Source organism: Sinocyclocheilus grahami, unplaced genomic scaffold (genome assembly GCF_001515645.1).
Source record: "Sinocyclocheilus grahami isolate Dianchi unplaced genomic scaffold, SAMN03320097.WGS_v1.1 scaffold2171.1, whole genome shotgun sequence".
Classification (NCBI taxonomy): domain Eukaryota; kingdom Metazoa; phylum Chordata; class Actinopteri; order Cypriniformes; family Cyprinidae; genus Sinocyclocheilus; species Sinocyclocheilus grahami.
In genome coordinates, this window is record NW_015507350.1 from 1 (window position 1) to 14,379 (window position 14,379).

At 37.1% G+C, this 14,379-nt stretch overlaps 1 protein-coding gene across 2 annotated transcripts in view; it reads right to left on the reverse strand.

The window, feature by feature from the left end:
• Positions 1 to 1,025: 1,025 nt before the first annotated feature.
• The window catches only part of LOC107574289 (anoctamin-5-like), a 36,397-nt gene continuing 23,043 nt past the window's right edge, over positions 1,026 to 14,379 (reverse strand). For both annotated transcript variants that reach the window (XM_016260735.1, XM_016260734.1), the window contains exons 8-16: positions 13,492 to 13,597; positions 13,316 to 13,376; positions 12,049 to 12,200; positions 9,689 to 9,763; positions 8,365 to 8,593; positions 7,836 to 8,005; positions 6,512 to 6,609; positions 4,569 to 4,699; positions 1,026 to 1,496 (exon numbers count right to left, since the gene is read on the reverse strand). In XM_016260735.1, coding sequence (XP_016116221.1) covers positions 1,279 to 1,496; positions 4,569 to 4,699; positions 6,512 to 6,609; positions 7,836 to 8,005; positions 8,365 to 8,593; positions 9,689 to 9,763; positions 12,049 to 12,200; positions 13,316 to 13,376; positions 13,492 to 13,597 — 1,240 coding nt within the window. In that variant the 3' untranslated portion in view covers positions 1,026 to 1,278. The remainder of the gene's footprint in view (positions 1,497 to 4,568; positions 4,700 to 6,511; positions 6,610 to 7,835; positions 8,006 to 8,364; positions 8,594 to 9,688; positions 9,764 to 12,048; positions 12,201 to 13,315; positions 13,377 to 13,491; positions 13,598 to 14,379) is intronic.

The following is a 14,379-nucleotide window of genomic DNA, read 5'->3' on the forward strand; positions in this document are numbered from 1 at the left end:
TTGAGCTTTGAATCCGTGGCGGAAGGAAGTAGTTCCGCACAAAAGTTCAAATAAAGTATCAAAAGCGAGTAATCATATGGTCTTATTGAACAAAACTGTTAAAATATTATGTAATGCAAACAATATAGCTAATGTACAATAGGTATTATAACAAATGCTTGCAGAGGGTGCCAACGGCCTGACGATTGTTTTTACACTTTACTGCGCGATCTAATCCTTGATTAATATTGACTAAACATCATTTAATTCAAATGTCCACTTAATCTTTAATATTTGTCCATTTCTTTATGACAGAAATGCTATAGCCACTGTCATTTCTTGAATAACTCAAGAGTGACGGTTACACTCTTATTTTGAAATCGCTATCAACAGTTAGTATCTTGAGAAAGATATTGATGTATTCTCCTGTGTTTGCGGGGATTTATAAATGATTTACCTTACAAATCTGATGAAATGGCACATGTGGCGTTCCCAGATGAACTTTATAATAAACCCAAACTCACAATATGCAAAGATGGAGTTTGAGACGCTCCACACATGTAAATAATAACAGTTCAGAGCCGCTCTGAGATGCACGTACGTAAACCTGCATCGCATACATTTATTTAATTGAATCGTAGCGTTTGTGAATTCACAATATGTGAACGGGAAGTCGTGGCCTAATGGTTAGAGAGTCGGACTCGTAACCCAAAGGTTGTGAGTTTGAGTCTCAGGTCCGGCAGGGGTTGTAGGTGGGGGGAGTGAATGTACAGCGCTCTCTTCACCTTCAATACCACGACTGAGGTGCCCTTGAGCAAGGCACCAAACCCCCAACTGCTCCCCGGGCGCTGCAGCAAAAAAATGGCTGCCCACTGCTCCGGGTGTGTGTGTGTTCACTGCTGTGTGTGTGCACTTTGGATGGGATAAATGCAGAGCACTAATTCCTAGTATGGGTCACCATACTTGGCCACACTTCACTTCACAATAGCTTTATTATGATTTTTAAATGGGTTTTATATAGCATGCAGCCATGGAAAATGGTCTAATTTTCTCGTCCATGAAATGCGCCACTTTCGGTATTTTGCCAGTTACTCGACATGGGCAAAATTCAATCGAGGATTTTTTCAAATCGAGTACTCGGTTGAATCGAGGAATCGTGACAGCCCTAGATGTAGGTGTACTAAAAATTCATATAAGCTGGTTCTTGTTAATGAATCAGTCCAAAAGACTCACTGAACAATCAGTTTGAATTGTTCAACGAACTCTGATGTAGTCAAAGTGGTTCCCGACTCATTATTACTACAGACTCACATTGGTAACCACTGAGAAAACAGCGATCATGTTGAGGATCTCGTTCCATGCGCCGATGTTGTGCACTTTGGCTGCCACGGGCCGGCGGAACTGAGTGGTGAATTTCCAAGCGTCTACTCGCACTTCCAAGATATTATTCATCAGAGCCAGCAGAGGAGCCAGCGGGAAAGAGGCCACAAACAGGGTGATGAAGCCAAATTGGATAACTGCAAAACAAAGACGAGATGAAATGTTTCTCAATATAAAGACGAGCTACAGACTGAGTTACTGCAGGCTGAAAGTTTGTTCATATAGAAGTTGATGGTGTATGGAGTCCCACACATGACATGCGAGAGAAAAAATATTTATATATGAATTAACAATTACCGTATTGACCCGAATATAAGACAATGTTTTTTTCCTGGAAATGCATCTGAAAAAACGCGGTCGTCTTATATTCAGGGTCTAGACTTTGACATGTCAATAATACACCCACAACAATAGGTGGCACCAAATACGCATAAAACAAGTGTGCCAGATTTGAAGACTACAGTAAGATTGAACTTCTACTGTTAATTAGATTTTGGTAGGCTACTATTAGATGGATAGCCTAAATGTCCTAATTCAGATGGGCTACCTGTTTTTTTGTTTTTTAATGGCATATCAAAAAGTGTATATTTTTTCAATGTGATTGTTGGTACATTTAACCAGTTTTTACCATACTTTCAAAACAAAAATTAAAATAGGAAAAATACGCAACATGAAAATAATTGAAGACAAAATGTGTTTTACTGAGAAAAAACAAGATTTGGTTTTTAAAAAGCCTTTTTCCAAAAGGTACACCTGGGAAAAGGGGGGTCGTCTTACATTCAGGCCAATACGGTAGTTCCCATGACTTCCTAATACGTCTACTACTATATTTTTTAGTTTTACTAATTCATTCCCCTATTTTATGTAAATCGTGCACGTTTTACTAATTTGTTACCTCATTTTAGTGAATTCATGGGCATGTTTTACTAACTCCTGTCTGTAGTTTCATAAAGTGAGAAAATACTTTTTTGAAAAAGACTATTGCTGCTGTTATAAAAGAAGTATGACAGGGCTGTAACGGGGATGTAGCCTATTCTCAAAGAGGGTGCATTCGGATATTCACAAATCATTCAACAAACACAACAGATTAGTAAATCGTGCGCATGATGTACTTAAAAAAAGGTGACAAATTAGTAAGTTGTACTCATGATTTACTTGAAAGGAGGTGACGAACTAGTAAGTCGTGTAAATTGATCGTTAATTTATGGCCACAAAATATATATTTTTTCCTGCATAACATGTCTGGGGCTCTGTATTGGTGAGTTAACGTAAATAAGTGTTCATTAAGCTACTTTTAAACTGTAGTCAAGTTACAGTGACTTACTTATTATTATTATTTTTTTTAACAAACCACGCATAAACCACACATGAACATGTTGCTTGCATATTATTGTAGCCTAGTTTGAGTACAGTATAATCTGACTTTAGTCATTAACATGTTTTTAAGATACAGCTGAAAACAGCACAAATGTAAGGGCATGTATGAAAACCAGGCTGCGATGGACAGTGGATTGTACTGTTGTTTAACAACATGCCAACTGATCAGCCGACGTTTCCAAAAAACATTCAACAGACAAAAAGTCCATAAAACTTTGAAAATTAAGACAAGTGCATGCCACTGCAGAGACTGTAATTTCATCCCTCACAGCCTTTTTTTCCATGGTGTCTACCCTGACCTAAGTCTAGAGCAGATCATAACTCACTTAAAATCTGGACAATATTAATTGGGCACAAAAACGACAAGAACCTCAATTAGGGTGACAGATTAAAAATTGATTAGAACAATTTATTAAAATTTACATTTTTAATTGCACAATATTTGCTGAGAAAAGCGCTTACATGAAGAGGTGTAAAGGCTTTGTACAGTCAGCCATTTTTTATTGCAAACTAATACACCCTGACAGAGTGACGGGGACCCCAGCACAACGCCGGCTCATTACACAGCAACATATGAAACAGATAAGTAAAGACTTGGGCATGACATTTTGTAGCCTGACTTTTATGAACTTCCTTGTAGAGACCACAACAAGTTCAACTACAAAGTATTCCAGAGAGCGGTGTAATGATTTAAAATATTGATTTCATTTTTTAGATATACTTTATGAATAGTTATTATATATATATATACACATATATATATATATATATATATATATATTAGTGCTGTCAAATGATTAATCGCATCTAAAATAAAAGTTTTTGTTTACATAATATATGTGTGTATACTGTGTATATTTATTATGTACATATAAATACACACACACACACACACACACACAGCATATATATTGAAAATATTTACATGTATATTTATATAACTTATATCATATATAAATATATTTAATATATAAATGTTACATATTTTTCTTAAATATATACATACATGTGTGTGTATTTATATGTACGTAATAAATATACACAGTATACACACATATATTACGTAAACAAAAACTTTATTTTGGACGCGATTAATCACGATTAATCGTTTGACAGCACTTTTATGACACGATTATGACAAAAATCATAATTGTCGATTATTGCCTTGAAATTGTAATTGCGATTATTAATTACGATTATCACAATTTCCATTGAATGATGTTTACACCATAGTTTGATGCAACTGCATGCAATATTTTTATATGAAAATAAACCAGCTGAAAACACTCTAACTGAAAAACCTTTAGTGCTTTTCTATAGTATTAAGCCTCAAATGTCAACTATACATCGGATTGGTTTCTTATGAAAAATATGAAATGTTACACTAAAACTAAAACAATGGAAGAACCCTTAAGATAACATGTAGAAAGAAAAAAAACATCTTAAGCGTGCAGAATAATATAAGTGGACTTTGAACGATTAACTGTCTCTTTGAACGATTACATAATTGTGGCATCCATAATTGTAATCTACCGTAAATATATCAAAACTTAATTTTTGATTAGTAATATGCATTGCTAAGAACTTCATTTGGACAACTTTAAAGGTGATTTTCTCAATATTTTTTATTTTTTTCCACCCTCAGATTCCAGATTTTCAAATAGTTGTATCTCAGCCAAATATTGTCCTATCCTAACAAACCATACATCAATGGAAAGCTTATTTATTCAGATGATATATAAATCTCAATTTCGAAAAATTGACCCTTATGACTGGTGTTGTGGTCCAGGGTCACATTCAGCACTGATATACTGTAGCTGCCGGACACTCACCCATCTCCAGGTACTCGTAGAAGAGGCCGAGCTGACTGAAGCTCTGCAGGTCATGATCCTGCTCCCAGCGGCTGTACAGACTCTCCGGATGATTACGAGCGCTTCTGCTCACCCACCAGTTACACAGCCAGCTACACACAGACAGAGATACAGTGGTGTATTGTAACAAAGTAATAATAAGTACTGTAACGAAGTACGTATTTTTTGGGAGTATCTGTACTTTACTTGAGTTTTTATATTTCAGCCAACTTTTACTTTTACTCTACTACATTTCTTAATTAAAATGTATACCTTTACTCCGATACATTTCCCCGAAGCATATTTGTTACTTACTACAAAAGAGTCAGAAGTCAGAAGAACACGGACTGCAGGAAAGCAGGTTTGACGAATCAGACAGTGGTCTGCCCTCTGCAAGTTAGACTCTTAAAAACACCTTTGCTCATGTGTAAACAAGTGCGCGCACAACCGCGGATGATTCATTTTCCACTCAAGTCGAGTCTGGGGTGTGCGCTATACAGTATATCGTCTGCGATATGGTAAGTGTTGTAATGATGTGTGATCTGACATTATTTCAAAATAATGTATCAAAATTCAAGGCTAAATTGTAAAATTGTAGATGTTTATATAATTTAATATGGTTAACTTAATCTATATCACACAAAGAGTAGCCTACCGTTTTTCTGTAAATATCAGCATGAACACATTTAATAATCATTTTATACAAGTTCAGTAAAGCAATAAGTGACTTACATTTTTAACATAATATTGCTTGCGTTTCGGAATGAATCAGCTTTTTGAACGAATCGGTTGAATAAATGATTCAGTGATTCACTCATTAACACAGGCTGTGTCCGAAATCGCCCCCTATACCCTCATTCACTATTCCTTCGCCATCTTCTGGCGAGATGCGGGAACTCATTCGTCGCGTGACTCTCACAGTGCATTATGGGCATTCTCTAGCCGTTGAGCGTGCACCAGTTGTACACTCGTTTTTGCAGTGCATTGTGGGATTGAATGAGTGCACTCAAGAACGTCCACTATGGTTTCGGACACCACTAAAAATGGCTGTTCCCTCAAATAGTGCCCTATTTAAGGGTATAGGGGGCGAATTCGGACACAGCCACAGTTAAATGCTTTGTTTCGGAATGAATCAGTCGTTTGAATGAATCGGTTGAATCTCAATGACTCACTCATTAACAGTCACTTGCTGCCACCTACTGGCGGTTTTCATTTCACATTTCGACTATTTTGTTCATGTTGTAAATTATTTCAAATATCAGTATTCAACGTTTTATGTTAAAAACAAAGCATCATTTATGCATCTGTAACTGCAGTTTAAATGCATCCATGTCCCCTCTGAGCTACATTAAACTGTGTAAATACATCTAAATGCTATTTCAGATGCAGATTCCAGAAATGTTTTCTTATGTTGGAATGAAAGACACTAAGTACCGGATGAAGTGTTTCTTATTCTTACCCAAAAATACAAAATGGAAGAAAGAGTTCAAACTGAACACAATCTTGCTACTCAAGTAGTATGTATGAACATTTTTTATATATATGTATTTGCTTCTTTTCCATTTTGCATTTACTTGTACTTTTACTTTCAGTACTTAAGTATGTTTAAGATTAAAAAAATACTTTTCGTACTTAAGTACAATAAATATCACATACTTTAAGACTTTTACTCAAGTACTATTCTAAACGGCGTCTTCAACTTCTACCAAAGTCATTTTCTGGTAAGATATCTGTACTTTTACTTGAGTATGGCTTTCAGGTACTTTATACACCACTGCAGAGATACATAAAACACCACCCACTAACAACACATGAACATGCACAGGAAAACACATTTTACGTGGATCTGAATCATTCACTTTCTCGGCTTATTATCATCAAAATAGACAGTAGATTCAGTATATATCATGGTCATGTGGACTTACGGGACGAGAGCTTCCTGTATGTTCCCCCACACCTGTTTACCCACCATCACGATCACTAACTGAGTGGTTAACTCAATCAAACAGCCGCCTGGCTCGCACTGAAAACACAATTATGATGATCAGAAATAAACCGATCTAATAAGTATAATATTAAACGATAATGTATATTTTCATGAATGTATTTTACTATTATCCTTAAAGGGTTAGTTCACCCAAAAATGAAAATTAGGCTGTGTTTTACTCACCCCAGAGGCATTCTAGGTGTATATGACTTTCTTCTTTCAGACGAATCCAGTCAGAGTTATTTAAAAAATTGTCCTGGCTATTCCAAGCTCTATCATTGCAATCTGCGTGTGTTGCATGGATCAGTCCAAAAGAAGTTAAATAAAAAGCGCCCATCCATAAAAAAAGTGTCTCACACGGCTCCGGGGGGTGAACAAAGGCCTCCTGTAGCGAATCGATGCGTTTTTGTGAGAAAAATATCCATATTCAAAACTTAACAATCACTTTAATGTAGCTTGCGCCAACAGTTGTACACAGAAGCAGCTCCGGGCAGATGACGTATGAGTTCAGAGTTGGTGAGTCTCGTGAAAACCAACGTTTGTTTACAGGAGCAAAGGAAGCAAAGTTTCTTTACTTTAGCAAAGGAAAACCAGTCTCCTCTTGGCTTATATCGAAATCCTCCGACATTCTTCTTTACAAATCCTCGTTTTGTACTTCTAATTAGTGACCGTTGTTTTGTTTTGATCTCTCCGTTGCGCTTCCGTGTGCAGTTACACTTCTGAGCGGCGCATGCACAAAGCCGACCTCATACGTCATCCGCCCGGAGCTGCTTCCGTGTACAATAGTGAGCGCAAGCTACATTAAAGTGATTATTACGTTTTGAATATGGATATTTTTCTTACAAAAACGCATTGATTCACTACAGGAGGCCTTTGTTCACCCCCCGGAGCCGTGTGAGACACTTTTTTTTTATGGATGGGCGCTTTTTGCTTCACTTCTTTTGGACTGAAGCACTGCAACACCCGCTGAGTGGCATTAAACAGCTTGGAATAGCTGGAATAGCAATTTTTAATATAACTCCGACTGGATTCGTCTGAAAGAAGAAAGTCATATACACCTAGAATGCCTCGGGGGTGAGTAAAACAGCCTAATTTTCATTTTTGGGCAAACTAACCCTTTAAACTCTATATTCAATTAATATAAATTAGTGATCCATTGGCACCAACAAATGCATAACAAAGGTTTAAAAAGTAAATAATGGCATGGAGAAGAAAAAGAACAATACAACTTTAAAAACAGACTCATGGGATCTCAGGTCTACCTCTTCATTTCTCCACTTGCCAAACATGTAGGCATAGTCTCCAGGGTAGCCCACAAATTTGCCCTTAAAAAATGCGACGTAGAAGCAAGAGGAATAGTAGTTGACAAACTGGAAGAGGAACATCTTCACCGTTAGCTTGTTCTCGTACTCCACATGGGTTTTGGGAACCTCTGCGGACAGAAGAACAAGTGAATAAAAATCAGTGCACAAACATTTTTACATTACGGAAATACTTTACTAACTGAATATACGATTGCTTCTCTTATTGTTTATTACAAGATACAGAACACAAAATGAATGGACTGGAACAAATCAGAAATTAGATAGTGCCGAGGTCAAATAAATGCAATAAAAACAAAAAAAACGTTTTAAAACAGAAACCAACAACAACAATAACAAACAATAAACTAATAATAGTTTTTTTAGGTGTTGTGTATTTATTGAAACGTTACATTTGGAATGTTTTTAAAGGTTTTAGGTGGGAAAAAAAGAGGCTGGGAGTCCGATATACTTATACGTAAAGACTCACCCATATCAGTGATCTTTATGGCTACACGCTCATACAGGAAGTTCAGAATCATGATGATGACAAAGTTGATGCAGGAAGCCGTGACGGATGTGGCTAACTGCGGCGTGATAAGGGATCCAACCACATCCAGCTTATTGGTGGGGCTGTCCTTCATAATGCTGGCAAATGCCGCAAACACCGCCAGACGGTACGCAATCACACCGATTATACTGGCGATAATCAGAGAGATCTGGGTTTGGGAGTGAGAGAGGTACAAGTCATACACACACACACACAAAACTCACTCGCTGCAGTTACTATTACTAACTCAATACTGCTCAATTATCCATGCAAAAATATTGTTAAAAAAGAAAAACTAAATTATGAACATGCAGTGCTTACTAGGACACGTCAAAACGGTAAAATGCTACATGATGCTGGTAAAACATGCATCCTCAGACAAAATGTTCTAGAGCAAACATCAGATTTACTGATTTAACTTACTTACTGCTGTGTGATTCTGTGTCCATACAGTCCAGCGACTTATTAACATTCGATATTGAGTCTTACCCATATCATGCAATAACCTATCTATAACCTATACATATAAACACTCCTCACGCAAAGTTTTGATTCACATTTGATTTCAAATGTATTTGATATTAGCATGTTGCTAAGCTAACAACTCTAATAAGAATGAAAGTACATAGCAAGTGCAAATATAGAGTAAACTGTTTGCTGCTACATCATTTTCTAGACATATTTCGGTATTAATAACATACTCGTATATGATGTCCTAAGCTGTCATATGTAGGCAGCTCACTAACCGTTGGAACAGAGCTAATATATTCAGTGGGGGTCAAAAATCTGAGACCTCTAGTGAAAATGCTTCTGTATATCTATTTATTTATAAAAAACAGAATTTCTTATATTTGGTGTGCCTTCCTTTTGCTTTAATGGCTAGAGCTAAACAAAACCTCAAATTATCCAGCATGATTTGAAAATGCTTCAAAGTTCCAAAGAGCATTAAACAAATTTGCTTTTTGATTATTGAAGAAAGGTGCAGAATCTTAAATATTTTTTTTGTTCACAATATCATAACATGTATTGTGTTTAAAAATCTGAAAACTTTGAAGTTTCCAAGTTTAATTCAATTTTGAATCCCAGTTTTTCATTGTTGTCTAGGACCTTTGGACCCCACTGTATTTTTGTACATCACTGTGTTAATATAAGAGGTGCTTATAACAATTTGACATAATTTGTTCTTCAATTATATATATATATATATATACATACATAAAATTAGATTATTATACTGAAAGTAGCAGACGGTTTTGATGCTCACCCAGAAGAGGACGGTGGCCCCGGACAGTACTGAACGAGCAAACTTGCTTGTTAGAGGTAAATAAGGCTCCATCTCCTACACAGCAAGCAAGCAAAGCAGGGATCATGAGCAACCACCACCACACACCTAATCTAGCACTGTCCACACCGCTGTCTTCCTGTTTATAACGAGTCATTAAGTCTATGACTACAGTCTTTCAAAGCTGCGATCACACTGCAAGCAGGCTGCTAATGCTACACACTCTCACACACACACAGCAATCCGATCTACAGTATCGTCGTCCTGTGCCTGCCTTACCCACAAAACCACAGTGGCCCAGCACAGGATAAACCTGCATGCTTTATCAGCTGGGCTCTGGTCTAGAACCCACTCCTGTTCCTACACAATACGAACAAAGCCAAACAAACACGCTGATTATCTAGTTTCTCTGTTGGCTGGTGGATAAACTAACCTTGACTACCGTTTGTGACATGACAACACCTAAAGTGACTTTGTAGCTTCATATTCTGCCCATTGTCTGTCAAATTATACTATTAAGACCTCAGAGGTTTACAAACCTAATATACTCAAATCTAATATACGTATGTGACCCTGGACCACAAAACCAGCCATAAGGGTACATTTGTTGAATTTTTTCTGAATGAATAAGCTTTCCATTGATGTATGGTTTGTTAGGATAGGACAATATTTGGCTGAGATACAACTATTTGAAAATCTGGAATCTGAGGGTGCAAAAAAATCTAAATATTGAGAAAATCGTCTTTAAAGTTGTTCAAATGAAGTTCTTAGCAATGCATATTACTAATCAAAAATTAAGTTTTGATATATTTACGGTAGGAAATTTACAAAATATCTTCATGGAACATGATCTTTACTTAATATCCTAATGATTTTTGGCATAAAAGAAAAATAAATAATTTTGACCCATTTGACCAATGCATTGTTGGCTACTGCTACAAATATACCTGTGCTACTTAAAGGAACACTCCACAATTTTTTTAAATATTTTTCCAACTCCCCTAGAGTTAAACAGTTGAGTTTAACCGTTTTTGAATCCATTCAGCCGATCTCCGGGTCTGGCGGTAGCACTTTTAGCTGTAGCTTAGCATAGATCATTGAATCTGATTAGACCGTTAGCATCTCGCTCAAAAATGACCAAAGAGTTTCTATATTTTTCCTATTTAAAACGTGACTCTTCTGTAGTTACATTGTGTACTAAGACTGACGGAAAATGAAAAGTTGTGATTTTCTAGGCCGATATGGCTAGGAACTATACTCTCATTCCGGCGTAATAATCAAGGAGCTTTGCTGCCGTACCATGAGTGCAGCAGGCGCAATGATATTACGCAGCGCCTGAAAATAGTCCCCAGCATGCTGTCACGAATCCGGTCCGTGGCCTTCCGGCCGATTGCCACCAGAGGTCACTCTACCATTACATTGACTCTCACACTACACAGACTGTTACATGTCACTCTGGACTGCAGTTCCCATCATCCATTGCACTTACACAGCTGAATTCCCTGATCACACAGCCGTCACTAATCACACGCTCACCTGAGAACCATTACACACTCTTTTTAACACTCTCTCAGTTAAAAAAAGCAATAGAAAAGTAGCACAATGGAATGGAAAAACACATTTTGTGTGAACGTCCCCTTACTCTTTCCCCATTTAATGAACTATTGTATGTGGCATTCACTATGTTCAGCTAATAAATACTGAAATTACATCTTTCCAGACACTTTCTCGAGGATGAAAAGCTTTATAAAACAGGAGATGTGTACCAAGACCTTGTTATGTCCATCCATCACAGCCTTATCTTCATTTTGTCAAATTAAATATGCCATCTAAACTGACTAATGGGTCTAACATGAGCCACTCAGCCATCTCTCGGAGTCTAGATACACGTTTTCTGATCTTTTCGACTCGCCTCACTTGAAATACAAAAAAATTAATATTTTAAAGCTAATATAAAATCCGCTGAAGGAATAGTTACAAATCAGCGATGAACGGCTGCAATACAAGTTTAACAAACAGTTAAATTCAGAACAAAGGGTGAAATTCAAGAACATTTTGCAATGGACATTTATAATAAGTAAACAATAAATTGACAGTTATCCGTAGAATAAAAAAAGCCAGTATATACTGTATAATTACTCGTGCTTTACATTAGTGTTCCTCATTCATGATCCTGAAAGCCGTATATATATATATACTATATACTAATCTTTCGGAGACCAGGAATGAAGAACCTAGCTCTATATGATCAAAACAATTATTTGCTTTAATATAGTTATTCCTGGTAAAACTACACTCTGACAAATCTGTGGGTCAAGAGGTCATTAGATATGTATGCGTACTTGCGTGACGCGGTTGAGCCGGCGGTGGGTGCACTTGGTCTCGTATTCGGGTCTGAGCTGCAGCTGTTGCTGCTCTTCCTCCATGTCCACCAGATCCCACTCGTACTCCAGTCGAGCCTGACGCCGCTTCCAGAACTCCAGGAACAGAGTCACTGACGGCCGAGAAAAACTACACCTTAAAACTCATGCATTGTGTCTGTTTCCTGGCTGCATACAGTGCTGCAAGGATGATGCATTTTTGTACTTTAGCAATTCTGATCCCATTGTCCTGAAGTTAATGTTTTTTTTATTTAAATGTCTGAAATAAGGTCTGTGTTAGACATAAGCTCAATATATTTTCATGTTAATTCTACACCATAAAATACATCAGCTATGCCCTCTTTTTTTTTTTTTAAAGCTTTCACTTGTATTGAAAAAGGCCGTGTCTAAATGAGACTACAGAGGTTGTCAATGATCGTCACAGCCTAAATTCATTTCCTCAATAGTCACTACTTATTACTAACTATTCTAACTCAAACTTTCAGGGACAATTGTTTTTAAATAAAGACTAAAGAGTTGTCTGAAGCTTATGTCCGTTGAAGTCATGTGTCTGCAGTTTGTTTAGCCTTGTATTTAGGCTTCAAAATAAAAGTTGTGTTCACGTGTGAAGATAATCACGTTGAACGAAACGTGTAAGAATCGTAAACTTTCATTGGTCACAGAGCTTATTTTCTGCATGTTTCAAAGTCTAATGGTTTTTGTCGACAGAAGTGATGCTAACTTCTGGGTTGGCCTATAAAAACACATAATCACCGCAGCTTTCTATTGAAACACCCCTATGACGCCCCATTTTTGCATTATAATGTATAATTTAAAAGAAAATGTTTTTTATGCAACCAGATGTCACAATATACTAAATACAACACTTGCTGTAAATGACTGACTGACAACATGAGTATTTTACTAAATGTTTAAGAACAAGTATCATCTTTTACCATTAGGGGCAGTCAGAGTAAAAGAAAATATTACATATTTACCAACTTTAGGCAGCGTATGTGCCATTTTCATGATCATGATCATAACAATTAAAACTACATCCAAATATTAATACATTCTCTTTAATTATGGTTAATCCATATTTTCATTGGCTGATCAACTGACATCAAACTGCATAAGTTATGACAAGCAAATAAGGTGTAGGCAGTAGTTTGATGTAACAAATACAGACACAGGTAACAACAGATACAATTCTAGAACAGTTACAAGAGCTACAAGAGGCTCTACTCACCCCATATTCCCATGAATATTGCAAAGAACACCGTCGCTGTGTTGTCAAACAGATACGATTGCTAAAAGGCAATCAGATGAAGGTTTAACTTTACATTAATAAATACACAAAATCATACTCCATAAGTAAATAAGTAAGTAAATGAATAAAAGATGGACAGTTATTTGTTCACTCACCCATGAGGAGCTACAGGTTGTGCTGAGCATCCAGTAGCCACATTTCTTATCACAGAGAGGACACATGACAATCTGCCCACCAATGGTTTTATTACAGATCTCTTTACTGCATAAAACAAAAAAGCGGTCTCAGAAATTGTTTCTGTGAACCCAGACTTCACTTGTGTTGTAGGCCTCAAGCCTTATGTCACATGCCATTGCATTTCTAATGCATTAATTGCATTCTTACCAGTGCCACAAGGGGCGCTATAGCACCGTCTTCTTCTCTACTCAGTTTTAAAGGGGTCATATGATGCGATTTCAAGTTTTCCTTTCTCTTTGGAGTGTTACAAGCTGATTGTGCATAGATAAGATCCCTGAAGTTGCAAAGACTAAAGTCTCAAAACCAAAGAGATATTCTTTATCAAAGTTAAGACTCTGCCACGCCCCCCTAAAACGGCTCGGTCTAACACGCCCCCACATATCTCCCTCACTATGTGGAAATATTTGCATAATGCGCCCAAATGTTCACGCAAAGAAAGAAGGCGTGGTTTCAGTGACCGCAGTTAGTGTTGAAGCAGCATGTCAGGGAGACGCTGTGTGTTTCTAGACAAAAGCAAAAGCACTTTATTTGGTCTTCCGAAAGTAGATGCATTTAGGAATCTTTAAGATTACTTACAACAGAACAGCAATGCATTTTATGGACGACCGTTTCGTGAACCTAGGAGAGGAGGTAATTCTGACTTTGCTATGACAATCTGGCGCTTCTGAATCAGCTACTGTTTTGTTATTAGTTTAAGTATTTGCTATTGACTGTTCAAATGCAGAGTTTTGCGCATCGTGTGTGTGTGTGTGTGTGTGCGCGCACGCGAGCGTGTGTGAGAGAGAGAGAGAGAGAGCGCGAGAGAG